Source organism: Scomber scombrus, chromosome 3 (genome assembly GCF_963691925.1).
Source record: "Scomber scombrus chromosome 3, fScoSco1.1, whole genome shotgun sequence".
Lineage (NCBI taxonomy): Eukaryota > Metazoa > Chordata > Actinopteri > Scombriformes > Scombridae > Scomber > Scomber scombrus.
This window is the reverse complement of record NC_084972.1, coordinates 18675039-18699779: the sequence shown is the minus strand read 5'-3', so window position 1 is coordinate 18699779 and position 24741 is coordinate 18675039. Positions and strand designations below refer to the sequence as shown.

The 24741-nt window shown below is 36.1% G+C and overlaps 1 protein-coding gene across 1 annotated transcript in view; it reads left to right on the top strand.

The window, feature by feature from the left end:
- Nucleotides 1-7471: 7471 nt before the first annotated feature.
- LOC133978041 (sodium- and chloride-dependent GABA transporter 2-like) overlaps nt 7472-24741 on the top strand; it is a 28415-nt gene continuing 11145 nt past the window's right edge. The window contains exons 1-14 of the mRNA XM_062416366.1: nt 7472-7534; nt 7858-8042; nt 8461-8595; nt 10481-10621; nt 11112-11199; nt 13443-13575; nt 14712-14846; nt 14996-15099; nt 15661-15785; nt 16557-16669; nt 16778-16915; nt 17150-17252; nt 18808-18908; nt 20194-20364. Of these exons, the coding sequence (XP_062272350.1) occupies nt 7527-7534; nt 7858-8042; nt 8461-8595; nt 10481-10621; nt 11112-11199; nt 13443-13575; nt 14712-14846; nt 14996-15099; nt 15661-15785; nt 16557-16669; nt 16778-16915; nt 17150-17252; nt 18808-18908; nt 20194-20364 (1680 nt within the window). The 5' untranslated portion in view covers nt 7472-7526. The remainder of the gene's footprint in view (nt 7535-7857; nt 8043-8460; nt 8596-10480; nt 10622-11111; nt 11200-13442; nt 13576-14711; nt 14847-14995; nt 15100-15660; nt 15786-16556; nt 16670-16777; nt 16916-17149; nt 17253-18807; nt 18909-20193; nt 20365-24741) is intronic.

The window sequence follows — 24741 nt, the reverse complement described above, 5'->3', positions numbered from 1 at the left end:
GCAAGAAATACAATAAGAACGGAAAGAAGGCCAGCAACATGGTTTGCACCATAGATTTACATCAGTGGTATTCATCATCATCATCATCATCACTTCAGTGACTCTGTATCATCCTCAAAATATCACCCACTGAAGATAATCTCAATGACATATTGTAAAACCTCAAGTTCCTGTCCATGCTACAAGATAGATTTCTGTCAAAATACTGAAAGTATCAGAAAACTGTAATATCTCTTATTATTATTGTGTATTTTTTATCTGGATTGTTTTTGTCTGCCACCAGAGGGTGATGTACACGTACGGGTCTGAGCTGTACATTTTTGTGACAGATTTGTGTATTTACATAAAAGGTTGCATTGGCCTAACTTTGTAACTATTATATCAATTTCTGAAATGAGTGCCAAATATGCTCGAGCATGACAAAATCCGGGACCTACAAGGAACTGCAGGTACTCTCTGACTCACTGAGTGAGACTCCAGTGACTCATTGCTGTTGTAGACTCTACTTGAGATAGGAATTCGCAGCTTCAAGGTTCAACCATGCTTAATATTTTTGCTGAAAGGGAAATCTTGTTTTGTCTCAGTTTTGAAATCTGAAAAAAAAGTTTCTTCAAATATTTGTTGTATGTTTCTGTGTCCATCCATGGCTTATACATGAGTATGCAGTGATGGTCTTATGCTGCCATTAGAAGTGAATATAAAAAGCTGATTTGCTTCATTTGTTGGACTGTCAAAACAAACATTTGGGTCATTTCCATTCTTAAATCATTCCACACAGAGATGAGTTGTATGTTATCTGCACTCCTCTTCATCCCACCCTGTCCCAAAAACAAAGTTAGCCTGACATTTGGTGAATTTTATCAATTATAGTGTGGATTTGTCCAAAATGTAAAAGTAAATGTAATTCCAATATTAAAATGAAGCTATGAAAATATCTTAATGCGCGTTAAACAGTGTCGATTTTGTTTTTCATACCTTTTAATGACTAAAGAACAGATAAATATATTTGAGAGAAAAAAGCACTTTCCTTCCAGGGTCATGTGCCTCCTCAGTTCATAATGTTTAACATTACAGCATTTGCAAGATATTTTTTAAGGTATTCCTAGAATATTTTTATAAAATGTACCAGAACAGGCTGCTCAACAATCAGAACAGTACGAGATCTATAATATATATATATATATATATATATATATATATATATATATATATATATATATATATATATATATATATATATATATGTATATCTTTTTTTTCAGCTTTTGTGAACACAGAACATTTTTGGCTGTTGATGATCAAACCTGATCACTCTTGGAGGTGAAAGACTTTGTTTGTTTTGGCCTTTTATATTATTTTCTGAGGGAACACTGAAGATAGACGTGAAACAGGCCTGTTTAAAAGTGTGTAATACAATACTCAGAGATATTGTGCAGATAATCGTTCATCCTTCAGACTGGCAGCTGAGAAAAACTCTACTGTGTGAGGGATATATGTACCTGAGGTTACATTAACTGTGTGAACAACACCCCTCAAAGTAGATTTTGTTGAGAATATATACAGCTGTCTGTAGTTCAACATTGCCCAAGATAAATTACTGATTATCCAAGTGGACATAATCATGTTTCCCATTTTTGCTTAAACCAGAAATTAAATCAAGATTTTATTCAACAATTGCTTTTGCAGCTGAATATCAACTTCTTTTGAGCATGTGCTTAGTGTCTGCCTGTGTGTAAAATATTTTAATAATTTGATGTACAGAGAGCATGGTCCTTGTTAGCTCTAGAGTTAAAGCAAACTGTAAATATATGCCTTAAATAGTAGCTGTCCTGTCCTGTGTTCGTATGTCTGTCTTGTTTTATGGTTACTGAATTATTGTATCAAAAGAGGAGCCTCACAAATAAAGCAGAGCTTTTATTGTTTCTACTCTACTTGGCGTCAGTAATGTTAAATCTGAAAGCTTTTAAGTGAACTACAGTGCCTAATAATTCATTTTGTTGTGACAGAACACAGGCAGACACACAATGCCTGTATGTTGCGTCAGGAAACTCGTGTGACAGTTTGTCATTTGAGTGATTTCCAGTTTCTCGATGAAGTTTTTACTACAAACAGTTGAGCTGCTTCACTGTGTAACAAACAGCAGATTAGAGTTTCACATGGGTGCAAACAGATGGCAGGAGGTTGTGGTAGAGGAAGGAAACATGCTTTAAAACAAATTTAAAAAGCTGTGGCGGTTTCTGAACTGTAGAAAAGCTAGCTGACGTGAATTGATGGCTCCCATCAATAGATTTAAACACTACAGGTTCAAGTACAGTCCTCATCAAATTATTGTTACTGTTGAGCAGGTGACAAATATAAAGGAGGCAGGAATTTCAAACCATTGAGTATAAAGACAACTGTAGGTCCTGCAACTATGCCCGTCTTATAAGTACATATGTATTAAAATAACTGAGAGCAATCAAATCAGTATAATCAGTATCAATATGTTGGTCTCTATAGAGAGGAGAGGCCATTTCCAATCCTCTTGGAGATTAATTTATGTTGTTGTAAGTCTAATTAAAATCAAGTAAAGTGAGATACAGACATCATAGATAAATCTCAAGATGAAGTTTATAACCACACTATAAGTTCTGCGAGGCTGTATTAACTGCACAAAATATATAAAATGCTGAGTGAAAATGCTAACATTCAGCAGGTTTAATGGTTACCATGTTCATGGGAATTGTATTAGTTTTGAAGGTATTTGGTCATAAACCAAAATGATAGACAAAAAAAGATTTTATTCCGTTGGTGGTAGATGAAAAGTCAGGGGATAATCAAAGTTATTAGAGCTACAATGATTACTTGATTAATTGATTAAGTGCCAACTGTTTTCATAATTAATTGTTTTGAATAATTTTCCAAATCCTTCTGGTTTGTTCTATGACTAAACTGAACAACTTTGGATATTGGACAAACAAGACATTTAGGATGTCACCTTGGGCTTTGGGAAACTGATTGAAATTTTATGGACCAAAGAACTAAATGATTAAATGAAAAACTAATGGACAGATTAATTGGTAATGAAATGTATTACAGCTCATCCTGTGGGGGATGTGAATGTAGGCAATTCATCCAATAGTTCTTGATGAATTTCATTCAAAATGTGAAATGTAAACCTTATGGTGGCACTAGAGGGAAAGTCTCCTTGTTCTAGGTGTTGTTGATTCTAGGTGGAGCATAATAGTGGTGGAAACAATGACTTAAAGGCTCAGACAAATGTAAACAAAAGGGTTTCACTTCCAAAAATCAAAACAGATTTATTCTCATTTTCCAGTAATCTTAAAGGTTGGTGACATCATTAATGTTTGCAAACAAGTAAAACAGACAGGTTTTATGGTTGGTGGAGACAGAACTCAAATGTATGGGGTCAAAAAATATAGATCAGCATTTCAAGTCGATTGTTACACATATACTGTAACAGACAACATAGGACTCGTAAAACTGCTAATACAGGTTACCTGGGCTCATGATCTCTTGCCAAATTCTCAGAAGTGCTTTCACAAGGAATTTTTTGTTAGTAACGGAAATGAATTACACAGATAAAGGTTATCATTCAGGGAGAGGGAATGTGCATATCCTAATCTTCTGGCTCTTTCCTTTTTTCATCCCTCTCTCATCTGACCAGAAATGTATGTATGCAATTGCTACTACTTTATTTTTTGTGGCATTAATACAAAAAAGGGTTTAAGTGTTATTCATTTGAACATTAGGAATCTACTGCAGCCTTGGTTTGTCATTATAGACCTAATGTTACCACTCTTTCTGAACCTTGGTTAAACAGTAGTATTTAACAGTATATAACAGTATATTTATGATTATGAAATCCAAATTGAGGACAATGTTTTGTTTAAAACAGATAGGGACAGCAGAGGGGTAGGTGTGGCAATGAACATTACTTCTACGTGTATACTGTCTACAATCAGCTCTCTTAATTGTCCATCCAAATTTATTTTAGGTGATTTTGATGAAGATTGTTTGGATCGTTCCTATCCTATAGCATAATTCCACAGAAAACAATCAATTCCCGCACACACGCCCACCTCTGCATTGATGAATTAAAAAGTGTCAAAGATTCATTCACAAGCTCTTGAAAAAGTGACCTTTCTCAAGGCCTTATAACACAACGGTTGACACTTTTTAATAAATCAATGCATAGGTAATAAGTGTATGCAGGACTTTATTTTTGGAATTGGATCTTCATGAGAATTGATTGCCTGGATCAAAGGAGAGACTAAGCAAGTGGTATGTGTGCCGCTCTCTAATTTTATGACATAAATTTAATTCAACTTATGTCTGAACTTAGAGATACTGAGGCATCACCACCTCTGCTAGATTTGTTATTTTTCTCTCTCACCTTGATAGCATTATCAAGTCAGGGGTGCTTTCTGATTGTTTCGATGACCATTGTGTTACTTTCTGTGTATGGGAGATTAAAATTCCGTGTCTTCCTCCGAGATACTCCATGCAAGTATGAAGCAATGTAAAAAAAATTAAATAATATGAATTACTTTATTAATTACTTTTCAAAATGTTACTGCCTTAGACTTGGATAGGTTTCAGATGCTAACTTATGTTGAGGACCCCTGGAAAATTAAATTAAATTAAAGTTAAAGGCAGACATTTACCATGGATTAGTTCAGATTTGTCTTTTTAAACTTGGGAGATAAAACCTGGACAAAATATCAAACAAGTAAAGATCCAGCTGATTGGGCAGCATACAAACATTTAAGACATTTCTGTAAAACAAAAACTAGGAATACTAAGTCCAGCTATTATAGATATATATTATAGTATTTCTCAAGATTTTCATAACCCTAAACAGTTTCAAAACAGGGTAAAAAGTATCCTTAGGCTCAGTAAAAGCTCTGAGATCTGTGTTAATGATGCCATTATCTCCAAATTTGTCAATCATCATTCTTCCTGTTGTTATAGTTCTTACTCTGTTGTTTCACCTAACTTAAATCATCATATTAGCAAATCAACTACAAGTGGCTCATTTTTGCTTATTTTCTTTAAGACTTCTTTACCCACTGAAATAATGCAAGTAGTTTCTGTCTAAATGTTGGCTGTACTCCTGGACCTGACGGCTTAGAGGCTAAGTTTGTAATATTAGCTTCTCAGGTTCTTTCTTTCCCACTTGCCAACCTATTGTATCTGTCCCTATCTACGTGAAAATGTCCATCTATTTGGAAACGTGCTAAAGTAATTTTACTTCATTAAGGTTGAGATCCATCAGATCCGATTTCTATTACTTATTCTACAGCTAAAATATTTGAGAATTACATTTTTTAATCAATTATCCCAGTATATTAATGATCTCAATATTTTATCCCTGTTTCATTCTGGTTTCTAAGTTTCTGCTACTGCCTTATGGGTTAGGGTTAGCCTAATTAATGCCTTAATGCCTTATTCTCATGCCTAGACAACCATTAATGTACAGGTACAATTTTTATTGACGTAAACAAGGCTTTTGATTTTATTTGAACTTTATGTTTCTCTCAACATTAGGCACTATTTTGGTTTAATTAACTCCACAACCATCAGTGTGTTTCTTTTCATCACAATTAATCAGAGTATTTAACTGTTGAAAAGGCTGTACCTCAGGGTCTATTTTAGGACCTTCACTTTTCTCTATTTTTATTAATAATTTTCAAAAAATGTGCTCTAATTGTTCTGTTCAGTTATATGCAGATGACACGGTTATATACACATCTGATCCACTTCCCTCCAAGACATATATTTTCTTTGGCTCTTTGTTTTCAAATGCATTTACTTTACCTATCATTTATACTTTAAACAGCTTTTAGTTTCATTCAGTTCACGATATTCACTCGACAAACTCAACAACCTTTTTTATTATTGTGTGTAGAATCTAAACTCAGTATTTAACTTAATGTCAATTGGTCTATTCATTGTACAGATGACACTTGTAACAGATGCAGTGGGTGTGGTTTAGCATGTAGGAGAGCCCTTATATGTATGTCATTGTTGATGTTATTATGTTGTTTTGGGTCATTAGATTTAAAAAAAAAAAAAAAAAAAAAAAAATCTATTATCATTATTATTATGTGTTTATTTTTTGTTTTTTATTTACCTTTCATGTTTTGTGCCTGAGGACCCCCTTGAAAACAATACGGTCCATCTAAAGGAGTTTATCCTCTTATTGAATGTTTTAATTTGGAAAATTGTTGCTTCCGACTGCTATATAATGAACCTTATTTATCCATGTTTGGAGAAATTCTATTTGTGCTGCTCATATCACTTAGATAGAGCTTTACTAATTAGGCATGATAAGAATTGGACTTCAGCCTTACCTGCCCACTTAATATAAAATGTGTTCCTGGGTGAGTAACATTAGCTTATAGTCTACACTGTATTTCATTTGGCGGAAGTGGAAGCAAATCAATTATGGGATAGAATATGATTTTTTTTTTTTTAACTTTTTGTAATTGCATTGATATTTTTTTATAATATAAAGAAACGATAACACATTTTAATTATTTTTTAACAGACAGTTTTGTTTGTACTTTTTTTTCATAGTTTAAACATAAATGAAATTGGTAACGTTGCAAGTTCTTTAAATGCTTCAAATTATTGTTTCATTTTGATTATCCCCTTAAAAAGTATACAAATATACAACAGCACATCCCACATCTCATATCTAATAAGTGTTATTTACTGTGTAACACTAAGATAAGATAAACTTTCTTGATGCCACAGTTGTAAATTAAAGTCACCAGCGAAGTTGATGGCTTTAAAAACTAGAAGAGGGTAAGTGAGTACAATACAACAAGTTAAAATATGTTGCTTATGAGCAATAAGACATGGTAGTATATAAGTAAAAAGAAAAAGGTACAATAATAAAAAATAAAGTATATTAAATAAGACAAATACACAGAGAAAACATATAAATGTAAAGTGACCAGAGCTGCAGATGAACTGTTTAACAGTAATAAGATGTGATACAGTAAACAAAAAAAAACACTTTTCAGACTAGTTCAGTACAGTTGTGAGGATTATTCACATGAGATGTCTGTTTGCACACAGAAACTCCTGTTGATATTGTTTCGCTTGATTTATGAGCCAAAGCTACCAATTCCCAACTGGCAGGTGACTGAAGTCTGTACAGCCAGTGACACAGCAGAAAGGACTCAGCTGATTTGGTTTAGTTGCTAGCAACTGTGCTAATCTTAATGACTCAAGCTGCTCCTGTCTCAGTGGAAAAATACAGCACGGAAGTGGTATACCTTGAACCTTTGTCAGAGCCAAAAAACTTTTTCAAGTGAGACTGCATGGTGTGCTGACCAATCCGACAATAATTAGGTCATAGAGGAGCCAAAAGGAAACCATAGTTACTTTGTTTCTCACTCTGGCTCTGCTCATGACAAGTTGTTTGTGTGGAGATCCTGCGGTGTACCCAGCTGAGAAGAATACTGATCAGTTTGTTGTTGCTGTAAGCAACTCTTGGGGGAGGGGGCTTTGTGATGGAGGGGTAAGTACTCACTGTGTTTTTGTTTGACACTAACTGCATTGCTTAACTTGTGAAATGTGCTGCAGTAAGTGCAGCTTTCTGTTTAACACTCACTGGGTGGAAATTTTCCATTCCTCATAATCCGGCGAGCTTAAGTTCAACAAACAAATAAATAATTAAAGCTTATGAGCACTGCCAAACAATAGTCAGCTGAGTAGTTTTGTCTCTGTGCATAGTCCAGATATACAAATATTTGACAGTGCTTGTCCTATAAATGTAGAGGAGGTGGAAGGAATTTTCAGGTTGTACTATTCATCATTAATCTGCTTTTTGACCATGTCAAGGGAATTCCTCAAAGGAAACAGCCTTGATGTGCCTGATCGGGATAACGGTCTGGTGAAGAAGACTCAGCTGTTGGACCGTGGCCAGTGGGCGAACAAGTTGGAGTTTCTGCTGGCTGTTGCAGGAACCCTGGTGGGACTTGGAAACCTCTGGAGGTTCCCATATTTGTGCTACAAAAATGGGGGAGGTGAGTGGGCTTTCCAGATGACAATAAATTGTATGTATGCTTTTACATTTCAAGTCAAGCAACTGCAGTTAATCAAAAAGCAATGTCAACACATGGAAAAATAACCTTGGCATATAAATAGTTTTAAATGATAAGGAGGTTGTTCAGACATGGCACACAGTTGCTGCTCATTATTAAAGAAACTGAACTTCTTTTTTCTTTGTGTGACTTAATGTCTTTTTTTTTTTGCCAAATCTGGAAGTTAGTAATTAACATACATTTGTTTAGGAAAAAAAAGATTAAGTAAAATCAAAGATCCATGTGGCCTTACTAATACTGTTTTCAGGTGTATCAACACAAAACAAAGAAAAAGTAATGAACAACTCTAACTCTGTAAAATGATGCACTTAATAAAAACAGCCTTCTTCATTGCTCCCAGGTGCATTTCTGGTTCCGTATGTCCTGTTTCTGCTCTCATGTGGTATCCCAATGTTCCTTCTGGAGACAGCAATGGGACAGTTCACATCTCAAGGATGTATTACTTGCTGGAGGCATTTCTGCCCCTTGTTTGAAGGTTAGTGTTGAAAGAGGAACTGAATTGTGTAACATTTAAGTGTTCCAGTGTTCATCCAAGTTACTGTACCTCTTCATTCCCACAATTTCTGAATAACATTTATGATTATTTTACAGAGTTGTTTCATTGTCATTTCCAGATACATTAATAACTACAAAAGTATACATTAACGTGTATTTTGTAATGCAAAGTATAACAGTTTACTTATTAAATGAATGAGGCATAATATCTAGTTGGCAAAGTAAATGTATATTTAAACAAACAAAACAAAACAAAAACTTCAACTCAAAACACTGTCTAGAGCACAGCTGAAGAACCAAGATGTTTGCCAGTCGAGGATAAAATTGTTGGTAACTTGAGAACAAAAAACCTGGGGAAAAAAGCACAGTAGTGCTTTGTCTCAGTTAGACAAAGCACTACTGTCTAACCGAATCAGCTCTCATGATCAATACCTGTGTGTCTTAACAGATGATTATTATCAATTATAATTGTCTGAGAAACCTAAATGAACTGGTACTGAACACTGGTGCTTTTCACAGAAAATGTTTTTTGCCAGTCACAGTGGGAAAATCACATCGTCAATGTGTAAACAATAAAATGAAGGATCGCTGAATTCCTTTTAGCTGGTTCAGTTTCAGGGTCTTGTTTTTGTGCACACTGAAAAGAGCAGAGAAAATAACTTATCCTGCTTATCCTGCTATGACAAGTCAAAATGACTATTTGTCCAGTGGTTATGACATGTGTTACAGAGGAAAGAAAATAACCAAATTATAAAGGGGAAGGCAAGTAAAAACAAACAATGAAATAACATTTCATTTAAAAATATAAAACATATAAAGATTAAAAATAAAATGAAAAATTGCAAGCATGGAAAGATACAGCCAGAAGAAGCACAAATGCTTTTTACTAAAAAAAACCCACAACATGTTATGTAGAGATTTGAAAGACGTTACAGATGTAGCCTATCTAATCTCAGAGGGCTGAGGTCATTGAGTTCAAGTGCCTTTCGCCAACAAAATCCCTTTCACTCATTAGTGTGTTCTGTAAGTGTTGAAGCTCTTACACAACAAATAAATATGTTCACACAGTCAGTGCATTTATTAAATGACGGAGCTAGCATCAATCCTATCAGTTTTGCTTTTTTTGTCAATGTCACTGTCAAATGAAAAGATCGAAACCAACTGTGTCAGCCTGTCTCTTAAGCCTCAAACTCATTTATTCCTGCTGAAGGTGTTCATGTTTAAAACCTGTTAATAAATGCATAGTTTCATTTTTTATAAAGCTAAGTAATGTCTGGACACTGTAGTTTAAAAAAAAAATTACTCAAGCAGAAGTAAAAAAAATAAAAATAAAAAGTGTATTTGTTGGGGATTGTTTTCAGGATTCAAGTGATAGGTTTGCTAGCTTATTTACAACACCAGGAGGATGTATGATGGATATGATCTATACCACACAGATAAATGTGATATAACAAGCACAGAAAACAAAATGTGTGTAGACCGTATCTTTATACCTCTGTGATGCACCCTCCCTTTCTTTCTCTGGAACAAGATCAGACAAAGACTGTCACAAGAAATTTTACCTGTCATCAGTCAGTTAACCTTAGCTATGACAGGTCGATTAGTTACCGTTTGTCACACTGAGCGAGTATGCCAGTCTGGAGCCAATCTACTAGCCTAAGAATGGCTCTCTAGCTGACACTCATCTGTCACCAAGCTAGTTTAACGGTGTGTTCTACTGATATTTTTGGTTAAATGACCAAACACCCAACACAGCTGAAACTACAACAAATGTACCCTCTTACAGAATACAGACTTCATGTGTGCAGCAGTAGAACTTTGTCCATCAATAATTTATATTAACCACACCTTGTCTGTCTCCTCAGGTATTGGTTACGCCACCCAGGTAGTGATTGCATACGCTGCTGTGTCATACATCGTCATCCAGGCCTGGGCCTTCTTCTACCTCTTCTCATCCTTTAGTGCTGAGATCCCATGGGCCAGCTGCAGGAACGCATGGAACACAGGTATGCATGCAGACAGATGCAAAGATTAACTACATGAAGAACAGATGCCTGGGAGTTTTTGTCACTTCTTTATAATTGCAGTAACAGAGGCATCACCACAGAAATACCAGAATTCCGAGAAAAGTGCTTGATCTCTTAATTGACTAATAGATCAAGTGATTGGTTGCACAGCAGTTCTGTAATGAGCAGACAGTTGACAGTTGAACTGAAACTGGCACAACAGCATCTTAAAACAGACACTGTTCATTCCAGCAGTAGGTGTGGTGTCTAGAGGTCATGAGGTTCAACAGTGTTTTCACTGTGTTCTGCCTTCACTAATGATTTTAATCAGACTTCTGGTGAATTTAGGAACATTAAGAAAGGAAGGGTCCTTCAAATCTCAAACTAGTATAAACATGCTAGGTTTTTATTGACGATTACTGTGATACTGTTCTTTCTTTACTTTGGTCAATTTAAATATCTCATTGTTTGTTTTGTTTTTTTCTCTTAGAGTATTGCATTGAATTTGATAAAACAAATGTGTCAGCTAATTGGACAGCAGGTGCAAATGCAACAACGCCTGCAACAGAGTTCTGGGAGTAAGTGAAACTCACACATCACATGTTTGGAGGATAGAAAGTGCATTATGTTGTTTTATTTATTTTTTTGTCTATGGCAACCTGTAAAACTTATAATCATTTTATTTCTATAAACTTCAGTATGTAAAGAGGCCAGTCCTAAAGGTTTTTAGGAACATATTTTTGGTTCTGTGGTGAGCTGTATCTCTGTGCTTTTTTCCAAATCATACCTGCTCTGTAATCCCCACTGTAGCATACCTGATATCTGCACATTTAAAGAAGTTCCTTTGGTGCCACCATAAGTCCTAAAGTCAAATCACTTTTTGAGCCTGTAACTCTTAAACCTTTTGTGTATCAATAACAAACCTTTCCTTTTTTGAGGGCCCTATTTTAGTGACTCAAGCACAGTGACAAGCATAGAGACTGTTTTTGGTGTCTCGGGTCATTTCAGATCATTTACTGTAGGCTCACAGTGCAAAGAGCAAAAGGGCTGGGCGAGGTTGAATATAGATGGGAGGGTATGATGATTAATACATGAAAAGCAAGACAACTGGAAATTGTATACAGTTGATTACTATATTGAGGGGAGAAATTGATATCAAAAAATATTGTTGAAGCTGTTTAAATTATGTTTAATCCAACAGTTTTTTAGTTTTAATTCCACTGTATCTGTTAATTAGTCGCATCATTTACTAATTTAGTACAAAAGAAAGTTGGAAAGGAGACAACTATGCACAGGAGGAGTAATGAGCCCCTGGTATTCAGACATCTTGCACATAAAAAGAAAAAAAAAAGTTATGACTGACAAGATGGATGTGTGTATGAAGGCTTGGTGTTGTTTTCATTTAAATGCATTTACCTTTATCCATGAAGGTAAATGCATTGCATGGCAGTACATAACCCATATCTGTCAACACAGATCAACACAGACTGGATGATCAACATTTCTACTTTAACCACATTATTGTATTTTATTTAAACACATCTACTGGAGGTAGAGTTTAATTGAAATAGTTTATTTAGATTTTAAGCATTATTCCGTTATTGCTACATATTTAAGGCAAGTATTTAGTTTGCTGTTGCGGATAGATTGACTTTGTGCCAGGAACAGGCGTGGTCTTGACGCTATTCTCAGCACAGACCCAGTTTCCACCTAAATACCCCTGAATGAACCTTGGTACAGTTTGTACCTCTGCGCCTCCATGATAAAGGGCCCCACATTAACTTATGAGTCAAGACGCACCCAGCACTTAAACCCATTATTTTGGCTGCCATTTTTAGTTTCCTTAAAAAATAATATTTACCTCTTCTTCCAGACAAAATCCCAAAGATTGAATCTTATATCTCCAATATATTGGATAGATATTTCACATCTATAACGTCTGTGGTTCACCAGAGTTTTAATACTCCAAAGTATTTGGCAGTTCAATTTGGCAGATAATACTTGATCAGGGCGTGAAAGTCCCCACATTGCTTTTTGCCAAGTCATGATCAGCATTGCTCAGTCATAGTACTTTCATAATCTTATCAGGCAGTTTCAGGCACCCCCAATTTCACTTAAAACATATCTTTCTGCAAAGTTGATACATTTTTTTGTGTTGGGACAACTTTGACTTATCTCTCTGGTAGGATTTTCTTTCCCATAACCGTTTTGGTTATGAATGGCTATTAATTAAGTTGACTTTGGATACATGATATCATTTAAGGAAAGGAGTCTGTTTGATACTTTACACTGTTGTACACTAACTGGCAAGCTACATTTTGACAAATTATTTCTCATCAGTCCTTCTTCCCTGTCAACTTCACTGTGTTACATTCTGCTTTTCATATCCTGAGCTACAAATGACACAAAGTAAAACGAATTCACATGAGCCAGATACAACAGAATGAAACACTTTATCACATTTATCTGCTAGCTTATGAGCTAACATGAGTGCACAGCATCAGTAATCTGTAGAAAGTTTAATGTGGATTAGTTTGATTTCTGTATTAAAGTATTGTCAGAAATATCTCAATTACTTACATTCACCTGAAAGTGAAACTTTGCTTCTGTAAGGCAAAACAAGATTTTTTAAAATCATTTTTAATATGAATGTGGTGCAATATAATACCATCATGTGATCAGTCACATTGATCAGTTTTTTCCCGCCATCATATTAACCTTCTTTATTGGTTTATATTAGTCTTGAACAAAGTTTCCAGTGTTTTTGTCTCCAAACTATGTGGCTGCCCCGGTTTTTGCAGTATGATGTTTCTCTTTTCAGGAGACGAGTACTTGGTATATCTAACGGGATTGATGAGATTGGTAGCTTGAGGTGGGAGTTGGCCTTGTGTCTCTTACTGGCTTGGATCCTGTGCTACTTCTGTGTTTGGAAAGGAGTGAGGTCCACTGGAAAGGTAAAAAACTCTCATTTGAGGACATAGGATTTTGTATATGTGGGTGTGTGTCTCTTCCTTTCGTTATAGCATTTCATTTTGGGATCGTATTCAGCTGCCAAAGAAAAGTTGACGAAGAAAAACAAACATTTTAAAAAGAAACATTTATGAATGGGCTGGTAACATGGGAACATGAAAGCCAGGTTGCAAAATTAACTTTTTTGTCCAGTGGCCCATGGCTAGTGACTGTTCAAATTTTACCAGCTACAACCAGAAGAAGCATAAAAGTGCGAAGCAAATCTACCAAACACTTGCATATTTTACCAGCATTTGACTGGTGCTAATTTTGTGCCCTGATGAAAGTGTTTTTCTCTCACCATTTCTTTTTAAATCTTCTGTGCTCTTCAATTAAATTTTTTTTTTCACATTACCCTTCTTCTGACTTATTTGCAGTAAACGGAAACAGAAACTGATGCTGCTCCTGGTCACGATCATATAAAGGACTGCAACTAATCGTTTATCGTTATTATCAACTATTCTGCTGGTCATTGCCTATTTATTTGTCTATAAAATGCCTGTTACAGTTTCTTACAGTGCACAATTACATTTTCAAATGTCCTACCAATAGTCCAAAACCCAAAGATATTCAGGGTGCTATCATGTAAGACAAGGAAAAGCATCACATTTTGACATTTGAGAAGCTGGAATGTCGGTTTGCAAATCTTTGCATTAAAATTACGAAATCCATTATCAGTATCTGTTTAATTTTCTGTTTATTGACTAATCTTTGCAGCTCTACATTCAGCAGCTTTGTGTAGTCTCGCAGTGTGCAACGCCTGACATTTTTATACATGTGTGCACCAATAAGAATGCTCAATCACACCAGCATCACTCAAACATTCAAAAATATATCATGACATAAGATCGACGTAGTAAGTGACACCTGATCCAGAATGATTTTCAGTTTGGTCCAGATCTGGACTTTGTATCAGTCTTTGAGAAGTCCCAGCATACAGTGCAGATATTGATTTACAGTTCAATGTTACCCTGTATTTAATCATTGTTTGTACTGTAGCCGTTCTGTTGCAGCTTCTTCTCAGATTCCATTAATAAATGTTTTTAAAAGAAAAAAAAATACCTTTGTCTCGTGTTGGCAGGTAGTTTACTTTACAGCCACTTTCCCCTACCTGATGTTGGTGGTTCTGTTGGCTCGTGGACTCACTTTACCAGGAGCTATGGATGGCGTAGCTTTCTACCTTTATCCTGACCCGACAAGGTTGGTGGACCCTCAAGTAAGTGATAAGTCAACAATTCAACATAAATACCAAGACAAGCTGTCAGCACAGTTGCCTCCCACTGCAAGCCCAAATACGGTCTTCATTCTTACATTAGTTTAATTAGCAGAAAATTAAGTAACATTTACATTTTTACATTTGGTCAGGTTTGGATGGACGCAGGTGCACAAGTCCTTTTCTCTTTTGGGATCTGTCAGGGGAGTTTGACAGCTCTCGGCAGTTACAATCAGTATAACAATGATTGTTACAAGTAAGTGCTCTTTTGTTTCGCTTTTTGTCCCTTTTAATGTATATGCATCATCAGAACGTGCAGAACATTTTGCAAACTGAAAACTCTTCTTCATTTACAGTTAAGTCTCAGTTATCAGTTCTGTGCATGGACGTGTATCCACATAATCAGTGTGTAAAATACCCTCAGACCTGCATCAACATCCTAAATGCTGTGAACAAATCAAATTTGTGAAAACATTTTAAAAGAGGTTTAAACACAGTCTTGCTTACTAACAATTGTACAGGAACAATTAACCAGATATTAACATTTACATCAGTTATCATCAGTATACGTATAAATGTCTTACCGCCCTCAGTGTATCAATAATTTTCATTCTCAAGACTCAATATTTTGTGTCTTGAGCAGCCAAATTTGATCCGATAGTGCACTTTCAGCACTATCGCTAATATGCTCATGATACAAAACATGCTCAACATGCTATTGCTTTCTTCTCATTGAGGAAAACCAAATTTACAACAGCCTCGTTCATTTATGTTAAATACTTTCTAATGCTTGATGTTTGTCTTTCTTTTCCCTCAGGGACACATTTGTTCTGTGTTTGGTGAACGGTGGGTCGAGCTTTGTGGCAGGGTTTGCTATCTTTTCAGTTTTGGGCTTTATGTCCTACGAACAAGGACTGCCAATATCTGAAGTGGCTGCTTCTGGTAAAAACACCACAACACCACTTGTGTTGCAGTATATATGCTCAGTAATCACTTTAAATTAAATATATCTCTGTTTATGTAGAGAGTTCCTTTTAAATAATTGTAAAGCTTGTAGATAAAAGTGGAGAGTTTGGCTGTTGTTTGTGACTGGCCCTATGGCTATCATTTCTATGACTCATAAGGGTACTGAACAGTCAAATCTGTAGTTTGAATGAGTTCACCCTGATTCCACTAAAAATGCTCATATTCATCAATTCATCTTTAATGTATTGCTCAAAATTTTAAAAAAAGATTAATACAATGTACTAGGAATGGTAAATACTTAGAATTTGTATGCTAATTTTCAAGACAAATGTCCTCTCCTTCCACTAAGAAATCCTTTTCTCCACTAAAATGCTGCTGATCAATTAATTGCCAAATTTTGTTTCTATGGAAATCATTAATTCTACTTATACGAGGAATAATCTAATCTAATACTTAAAATTCTGCCTTGGTGTATCGGTAGATTTCTCTTTCTTTTGCTCTGTTACATTACGTAGTTTGTTTGTAGTTCAGACAAATGTTTCTGCTCCAAGCAAGCACCAAATTGTAATCAACATAATCAAAGATATGTATTGCCCTATTTGTTGGCCAATAAATACTAAGAAATATAAGTATAGTTCAGTATAGTTTTTCTACAAATAATCTACATTTTATTATTATAAAAAGGTTGTCTGTTCAATGACAGAGACAAAATAACATTAAAATAACTGATTATTTATCTACATACAGGTCCTGGTTTGGCATTTATTGCCTATCCGAGAGCAGTGGCCATGATGCCTTTTCCTCAGTTGTGGGCTATATGCTTCTTCATCATGGTCATCTTGCTGGGTGCCGATACACAGGTGAGATGAAAATGTACTGCAGTAATCAGACATTAATGATCAAAAATATGAATGCTTAGGTTTTTGTTGAAATGTTTGAGTTCGATCATTGGTCCATGTCTTTGTCAGTTTGTGAGTTTGGAGTGCCTGATGACCTCCGTGACGGACATGTTCCCCACTGTTTTTCGGAGAGCTTATCGTCGAGAATTGCTGCTGCTTTGTCTCTGCTCCGTCTGTTTCTTTCTTGGTCTCCTTCTTGTCACAGAGGTGAAAACTCTACTTTGATTTTCCTATCACTTTTGATGACTCAAATTTAGCCTCTATACCTTCTGAAAGAGGTAGTGACCAACAATCCACAATTTAAATAAAAAAACTTGCACATAGTCGTTACTGTAGCACATTGTATTGTTTTAGTCTTAATCTAATTCTAATTAAGATAAATTAAATATGTACAAGAGTGATGTTTGTTGTGGACTAAACACTGACTGTATCTTTCTGCAGGGGGGCTTGTATTTCCTTCAACTGTTTGATCATTATGTTTGTAGCGGCAACAATCTTCTCCTTCTTTCGGTGTGTCAGTCAATAGCAATTGGATGGATATATGGTGAGTCATCCTATCAGTCATTAGGCAGAAATACCTAATTCAGACATGTTTTATTTTGTACATGTTGGACTTCTGTTTAATCTATTGAATTAGTGAGAGCCTTCCTCTTGTCAGAAAATAAATTTAACCTGGTGTTTTAAGTTCTTTTAACCCATGAGAAGCTTGAAAAGGGTGTCCAGTTTCTCTAAACCGAGGCCGCTGGTTTCGATTATTCTCTAAATGATTGAACAAACCACATTTCTGGATTGAAAAGCAGAGAACCCATCCCTTTAAATGACATAGTCACCTACATTTTACTGTTGATGTTCACAGAGATTTAAACCTAAAAGTGAATGCTTGGGCTCCTTACATAATTTATACAGCTTTTGTGCATCTGTGCCGACTTGGCATGCACTTTTAACCGATACACTTTATTTATTCCTCACTCTAATTCATAAGTTCTCTTTTACATTCATCTTTGTTCTACCCATCACTCATGTTTAAGAGGATCTAAGCTTGACAGCCATTGCTGTAGATCCTCCTAAGGAGGGGTGTTTGGTCTTTTTTCTGTGAATGTGAATAAATACAAAGGATCCAAGAGAATTCTATACAATCACTATATAAATGTGCGTCCTTCACGCTGCCCTCATGTCAACAGGCATTTACATACTGCTTCAGAGGGGTTTACAGCCCCACCCCAGTCAGTGTTATTTACTGTTAAACGGTTCTTTCTCAAACAGAGAATGGGGCTATGGTTAAAAGCTGGACGTAATCCATTACCATGGCAACCAGATTGCAATTCTAGCGCACTGGTGATGTGTTGAAATGGTAGTGCTATTATAGCCTGACCTGTCCACTTGCTAAAGTATTATCTATATAGACTGGGTTACATGTCAGTAACAGAGATATGTGAAATCTATAGGTGAAATCAGACTATGGCTTCTTTACTGATAGATCATCTATCTATCTTGCTTTATTTTAGAGTAAATGTTCGTCAATGTTCCTCCCAGGCTCGGTTCTACAAAGGTGCAAAAGCATTCATTGCACCCTCAGTTAACATTTGAATAAGACTAAATGCAGTGTGGAAGGTCTTAAGTGGATGAAGACTATGTGAACGTCTCCGTGCACACCTACTATTTTGGTTCATGCATGTGCAGCAATTCAACGTGTAAAAGCACTGGGGGAAGGTGAATATAGATCAGCAGGTGTGCTGATTAATAAATACTCTCTCAACCAGTCACATCACTCCTCATAGCTCTGAAACAGTTGTGTCATTCACAGTTAAATGTGATAACGACAGCTTGACAAACGGAAAGCTTTTCTTCAGGAAATCTATTGATAGTTAAGAGCATCATGACATTAACTAATTCAATTACTTTTGAGAGAAGTGACAAGTAACTGTAACAAATTACTACTTTTCAGTAGCTTGCACAACACTGATCATAATGCACACAGTTCTCTTTTTGTATGCTCATTTTATTTGCAAAATCAGTTTCTATTTTTAAATGAAGAATGATTTTTTAATTTCTCCAGATTTGAAGTTAAAACCACTTAATTACTCTCCTTTTATGAACAGGTGCCGATCGTCTGTTTGACAACATTGAAGACATGATAGGTTACCGTCCGCGGCCACTAATGAAGTTCTGCTGGCTTTACGTTACCCCTGGTGTTTGTCTGGTGAGTTGTTTATTTTGTTTATAACATGGAAAGTTAGTGAGACTTTTCTGTGACATTGAACAAATGAAAATGGCTGCCTAACCTATTTTTGGCCGTTAACTTGATATTAAACACACAAAATCTATTGATGTGCAGAGGTTACTGCCAGTCTGCTGCTGTCCTATTTCATCACTGCCTATCACTCACTTACAGCAGGAGCTGAGGAATGAGGAGATGCAGGTGGGGGATTTAATTAGTGGGGATTTAAAGAGTTTCCTGAGAATTTCACTTTGACAAACATGCCATTTCAGAGAGGTCTCCTTTGAGGGGGGACTGGCACAATGTTTTCTTTGTTATTTAGGGTGAAAAAAGAAAATAGGTGTATTTTTACAGAAGAAAATGCCTACTGTGAGGTGGTGAACATGCAGAGAAAGAAAGAGAATCATATAGCCATCTGTGTTTAGTATATAATTCAGGAAACATAAGACATGGTACATGTTGAAATCTAACAGAATAAATATTCTCTTTGACACTATTACCATCTAACACAATAAATATTCTCTATGACACCATTACCAATCACCCCTTCTTCCTTACAGCTCACTTTTCCCCCAATACAGTCTGTGAGATAAATAACAATGAAGTGGAGGATTAACATGGGTAGTAAAGTAAACAAATATACAACACCAAACAATAATAACACATTATGATGGAGAGAGGGGAATAAAACAAGACCAGAGTCTACAGCCATGTTAGCAGCTCTGCAAGGCCGTATTTAAAGCATGTTCACAATGACTATCCTAACATGCAGATGTTTAACATTTATGTTTCCCATGTTCACCATCTTAGTTTAGCATGTTAGCATGTCCACATTTGTTCTTCACACAAACAATAGCTGAGGATGATAGGAATGTTAATAATTTTGCAGATATGCAGTTATCAAACTATTTGACCAATTCACATTTTGACCTGATGGTGGCGCTAAATGAAAAGTTTTAGGAGTTTCATTATATTACACTTTATCTTGAGGAGGGCATTAATGTCTGTGTCAAATTTTATGACAAAACATCAAGTAGTTGTTGAGATATTTCAGTCTAAAGTGGTAGACCGAAGTGTTGTCCTTATAAGCTTTTAAAAATAAACAAAACAGTCTTTAGAGATAAAATAAATTGATAAATTGTGGTAGACTGAGACCTTTGTAGACATCACTGGACTGGTGGCAAAGCTTAGTGTCGATTAAATATTTAGATTAAAGCGTTATCAGTCATTTCAGTGTCGTCAATAAAACTGTTGTCGTTGCTGCCAGGGTACCTTCATCTTTTCAGTGGTGAAATACAAGCCTCTCAAGTTCAACAAAACCTATGTTTACCCGACCTGGGCCTACGCTTTGGGCTGGTTCCTTGGACTGTTCTGCGTTCTACTGGTACCTCTTTGGATCATCTTTAAAGTAACCCAGATGAAAGGAACGATATGGCAGGTATGTACTCCGTAAAGAACAAGCAACACGTTATGTTCTGATGCTCCTTTCAATTCTTAAGTTTCTGTCCTCCTGGGATAGTCTTAAACCACACAGACAATGCCACAGGTTGAGCCCAAATATGGGCGGATCAAGCACATCTACAACATACAGAATGTAGTCTACTGGTCTAAAGACAAAACATGGCTTAGACGACATTCAGGACCTTTAACCTCCATCCAACATAATATTAAACCTCTGACTACAGTTATCTTTAACCTGTTCAGGGAAAACAGGCAAACACATATCTGACCTTGGCTGCTATAGCAACACTGCCTGTTTTCCCCAAAAGGAGCAGACTCACTGCTTACCACTATCTCAAAGGGAAACAGTGTCTAAACCAAGATTTGGTGTGGCCTTGTGATGATCGCAAAGCCTAGTTTGACCCAGTGCATGCAAAATGATGGAAAATTCCCTAACAGTCATTATGCTATTAGCAGGGCTGTAACAAACTAATTATTTAAATTTTTCAACTCCAAGATCACACCTTTAAATGTCTTGTTTAATCCAGTCCAAAACACACATTTACAATGATGTAAAACAGAGAAGAAACTGGATGATTCAACCTGAAAATTTACAGAACTAATAAAATAATTCAAATGATTAATCTCTCATCAAAAGTTGATTCATTTAGCATTTATTGTCTAGCTATAAGATTAGTTCAGATGAAAAACGTTTTTTATATGTACTGTAAATCTATTGTGTTTTGAGCCTTATTATTGCTTTTCTCTTCTTTTTTTTCCCATAAAACCTAACTTTCATGTACTTCTGATGGGTCACACTTCAAACTTTCTTGTCATTTCCACTAAGGAAACTTAGTTCATTTTTTACTGTTATAAATTATTATAGTTTCAATTTCTTTAATTCTTACTTCTGGTCTTTAAAAATGTAGCATTTATGAAACACTAACCAAACTAAGTAGACATAGTACTTTCTGTACCACCTTTTTAAGTCTTGAAATTAATGTTATGGTTAAGTTGAGGTAGTGACAATAATACAGAACACAAATGAATAACAACTATCAACTTTTTTCTCTTATATATCATGAGTTTTATATATATATATATATATGTAATATATATATATATTCTCATATATCATGAGAATCAGTGAGTTAACAACTCCTACGCCACAGAGAAAAATGTTTGGTTACTCAAGTCAAAAATTGCAACAATTTCAAGTACTGTTGTACGACACGCAAGGGAACAATTTGTCAATGAGGCCCTCCAGGCAGACATGCTGCTGAAGGACACGCAGCTGCACATGCCACATGCTTGACGAAAATACTCAACATGACACTAATGATCCTTAAAAATGTAAAAGTGCTTTCTATAAGTTTGCCAGCTGTTATTAAGAACTGGAGCAGCAACTAACATTTTTTGTAATTTGTATTGATTGAAAAAAATTATGAAAAATACCCATAAATATTTCATATTCAATTGGCTTGTTTGTAAGGCTGCAGCTATCTATTATTTTTGTAATTAATTATTCTATCAATTATTTCATTGATTAATCGAGTAATCAAATACATTATTTTGCCTTATTAAATAGTAGGGTTGCACATTTCTCTGTGATAAATGATTCGATATGCATCTAGATACACAGGTTACGATTCGATTCAAAAACGATATCCTTTTATTACAGACCGATTCGATACAAATCGATTCGATTCGATACAGTGTAAGAACGATACGATTTGATTCTACGGTTAATATTTGTTGTAGATATTTTATAAAATAAAGAAGCCAATTATCTCAACTAGCACTAGCTTACACTAGGTGTTGGTGGTCCGGGGGCGGGGGTGCGATCGTTGTCTGTCCGGGGGGGGGCAATCACGCTAATAAGCGGTAACACAGAGCTATAAGGACACTTTGCTCTCACACACGCATTTATAGTCACACAAACACACACACACGCGCTGTCAACCGCTTCCAAGTATCGCGATACCCGATCCATGACTCTACAACTGATTCATCTAGGAATTCATGGCTAATTCGTATTGATTGAGGAGGCTGCTACCGATGCAGCCGTATCTCTCACTTGTTGAACCGAATATCCGGTCGCATCGGTTTATCGTTCACAACCCTATTAAATAGCAATAATGATCAAAACTAAACCCATTTATTGCATTTAACGTCAGTGCCATCTGAAACAAATACATGAACTTACTTACTTTTAGTGTGACTGATTTTAACTTCCCATACAAATTAAGTGCACTAGATTACCCCGCTCCTCCTACTTCAGGCTTTCAGTGTAGAGACCTGAGGTCAATCCCCCCTGCTCCTCTCCTCATCTCCTACATCTGACTGTGAGATCTTTTCAGCAGGCTTATTTATAACGTCACTGTGTGGATCATTACCCTTGTTGTCAAGGGCGGACTGGGACAAAAAAATCGGTCCTGGCATTTTGGACCAGACCGGACCACTACATTCGATAACGCACACCTTTTCGGTCTTTTGAATGTGTATACCAACTGTGCAACTCCAGAGGTGTTCACAAGTCATTTTTTGCAAGTCCATGTCAAGTCTCAAGTCTCTCGCCAACACTAAATCAAATTCAAATTCTGACCTTAGAGCTGTACAATCCTTCATATAGGACAGTATGAAAATTGATCAATTGTAGGGTCACTATAGTGAATCTAATGGAATGTGATGTGAAGAAAAACACACTAAGAATTAATTCAATTTTCATCAACAAAAAATAAATCATTTTAACAATGTTGTAAAATACAACAAAATGAACAAAACACACCAACCATGGTGCAAGAAAATGAGAAGTAATACTAACTTAAATTGTGCAACTTTGTGTTTTTTAATAATTAGTAGAACAGGCAAAGGTGAAAGGCAAAAACAGCATCAAAAATGTTAACATATAAGCCAACTTGTTTTTACTGTTGAGTGTGATATCCTTCCACATTTCCACTAACTAACTGGTGTGTGAAGGTAAAGGTAAACGAAAAAGACATTAGACCCTTCATATAGCACCTACCTGCAACTCAGCAGTGCTGGCTCTCCCTCCCTCCCTCACCACTGTTAGCTTCCAGCTGAACTTCATCTGATCTCTAATATGAAAGCAGTAGACATGAATAAGGTATAGAAAAATACTGATGGGAATATCAAGAACAAGCGAAAAACACACAGACAGACTAACTCCTTTCTAGGTGTGGGAGATGTGTAACGTTACTCGTTTTCAAGTTACATAGGTTAAGTTCATAGAAAAATCATGTTATTTTACAACCATACTGTATTTAGTGTCAAATCGCTTTTGGAAAGTCTGCCATATTTTTGCCAGCCAACGTTGGCTAGTAACGTTAATAGTAACAAGGTTTACCTAGAAGAGTGTACTAGTTGTTGAATCACAACATTAGCTTAACATTGTATGATAATTACTTGATTACTTAACTTTAATAACCTTTAAAATAAGAGACTGAGAACAGAAGTCGTTTAACAGCCAACTGGGACTTTTATTGAAAATGCGGTGAACACAGCAAACATCAACGAAGACTATCGAAAACAGCTCACGCCTCAGCCCCTCTCCAGGCTATTTATACTACTGGTTTGGCACGTAGGCGTCCTTTGGTATTTTGTGTGTGCCAGATCAAGCTGACCTGGTGTGTCCAGCTAAGATCTGGTTTCCTGGAAGCCTAACACTTTCTCTTGATGTTGACTTCCTAAACTCCTTTTAGGGATATGGATATTGCAAAAACTCCCTACACAGGCTAGTTGCGACATCCCAAACTGGTACAACTATTGACCTTTCGTCTCACTTGTTGTTTTCTCATTTTACTATGATGCACACATATCTGCCTCTACAACATCAACAAGTCTAACGTTAGACAGAAAATATAATTATCCTTCTGGACAAAGTCATTACCAACTCATATTTCCTTTCTTTCTTTTCTTCCCCATGAGAAAGAAATCACTTAAACTGAGCTGCTGCTGTCTTTTCATCTTAACCTGTGTCCTGTCGCCAGCTGTAGGCCGCTGCCTGTGTCCCCCGCTTCTGGGGGCGGGCTGGTGACAAGACGCTGTATTGCGCTTTCAAAATAAAAGCAAGTGAGTTAAAGATTTAAAGAAATAATTTTTTAAAAATTGCTGAATGCAATCCAAAGCGAAAGTGTTTAACAATGTGATTGGGCCAGCCCAGTCTTAATCGGGCCGCTGATTTACTGGTTTTATGGGCCGGTCAGACCAATATAATTTTTTTTTTTAAAGTGTCAGGACTGTTGGCCCAAATAGCACGTCGGCCCACCGGGAAAATGCTCGGTATGCCAGATGGCCAGTCCGTCCCTGCTTGTTGTTGTAGTTTGAGAACTAACAGCTTCTGCTTTGAAGATCT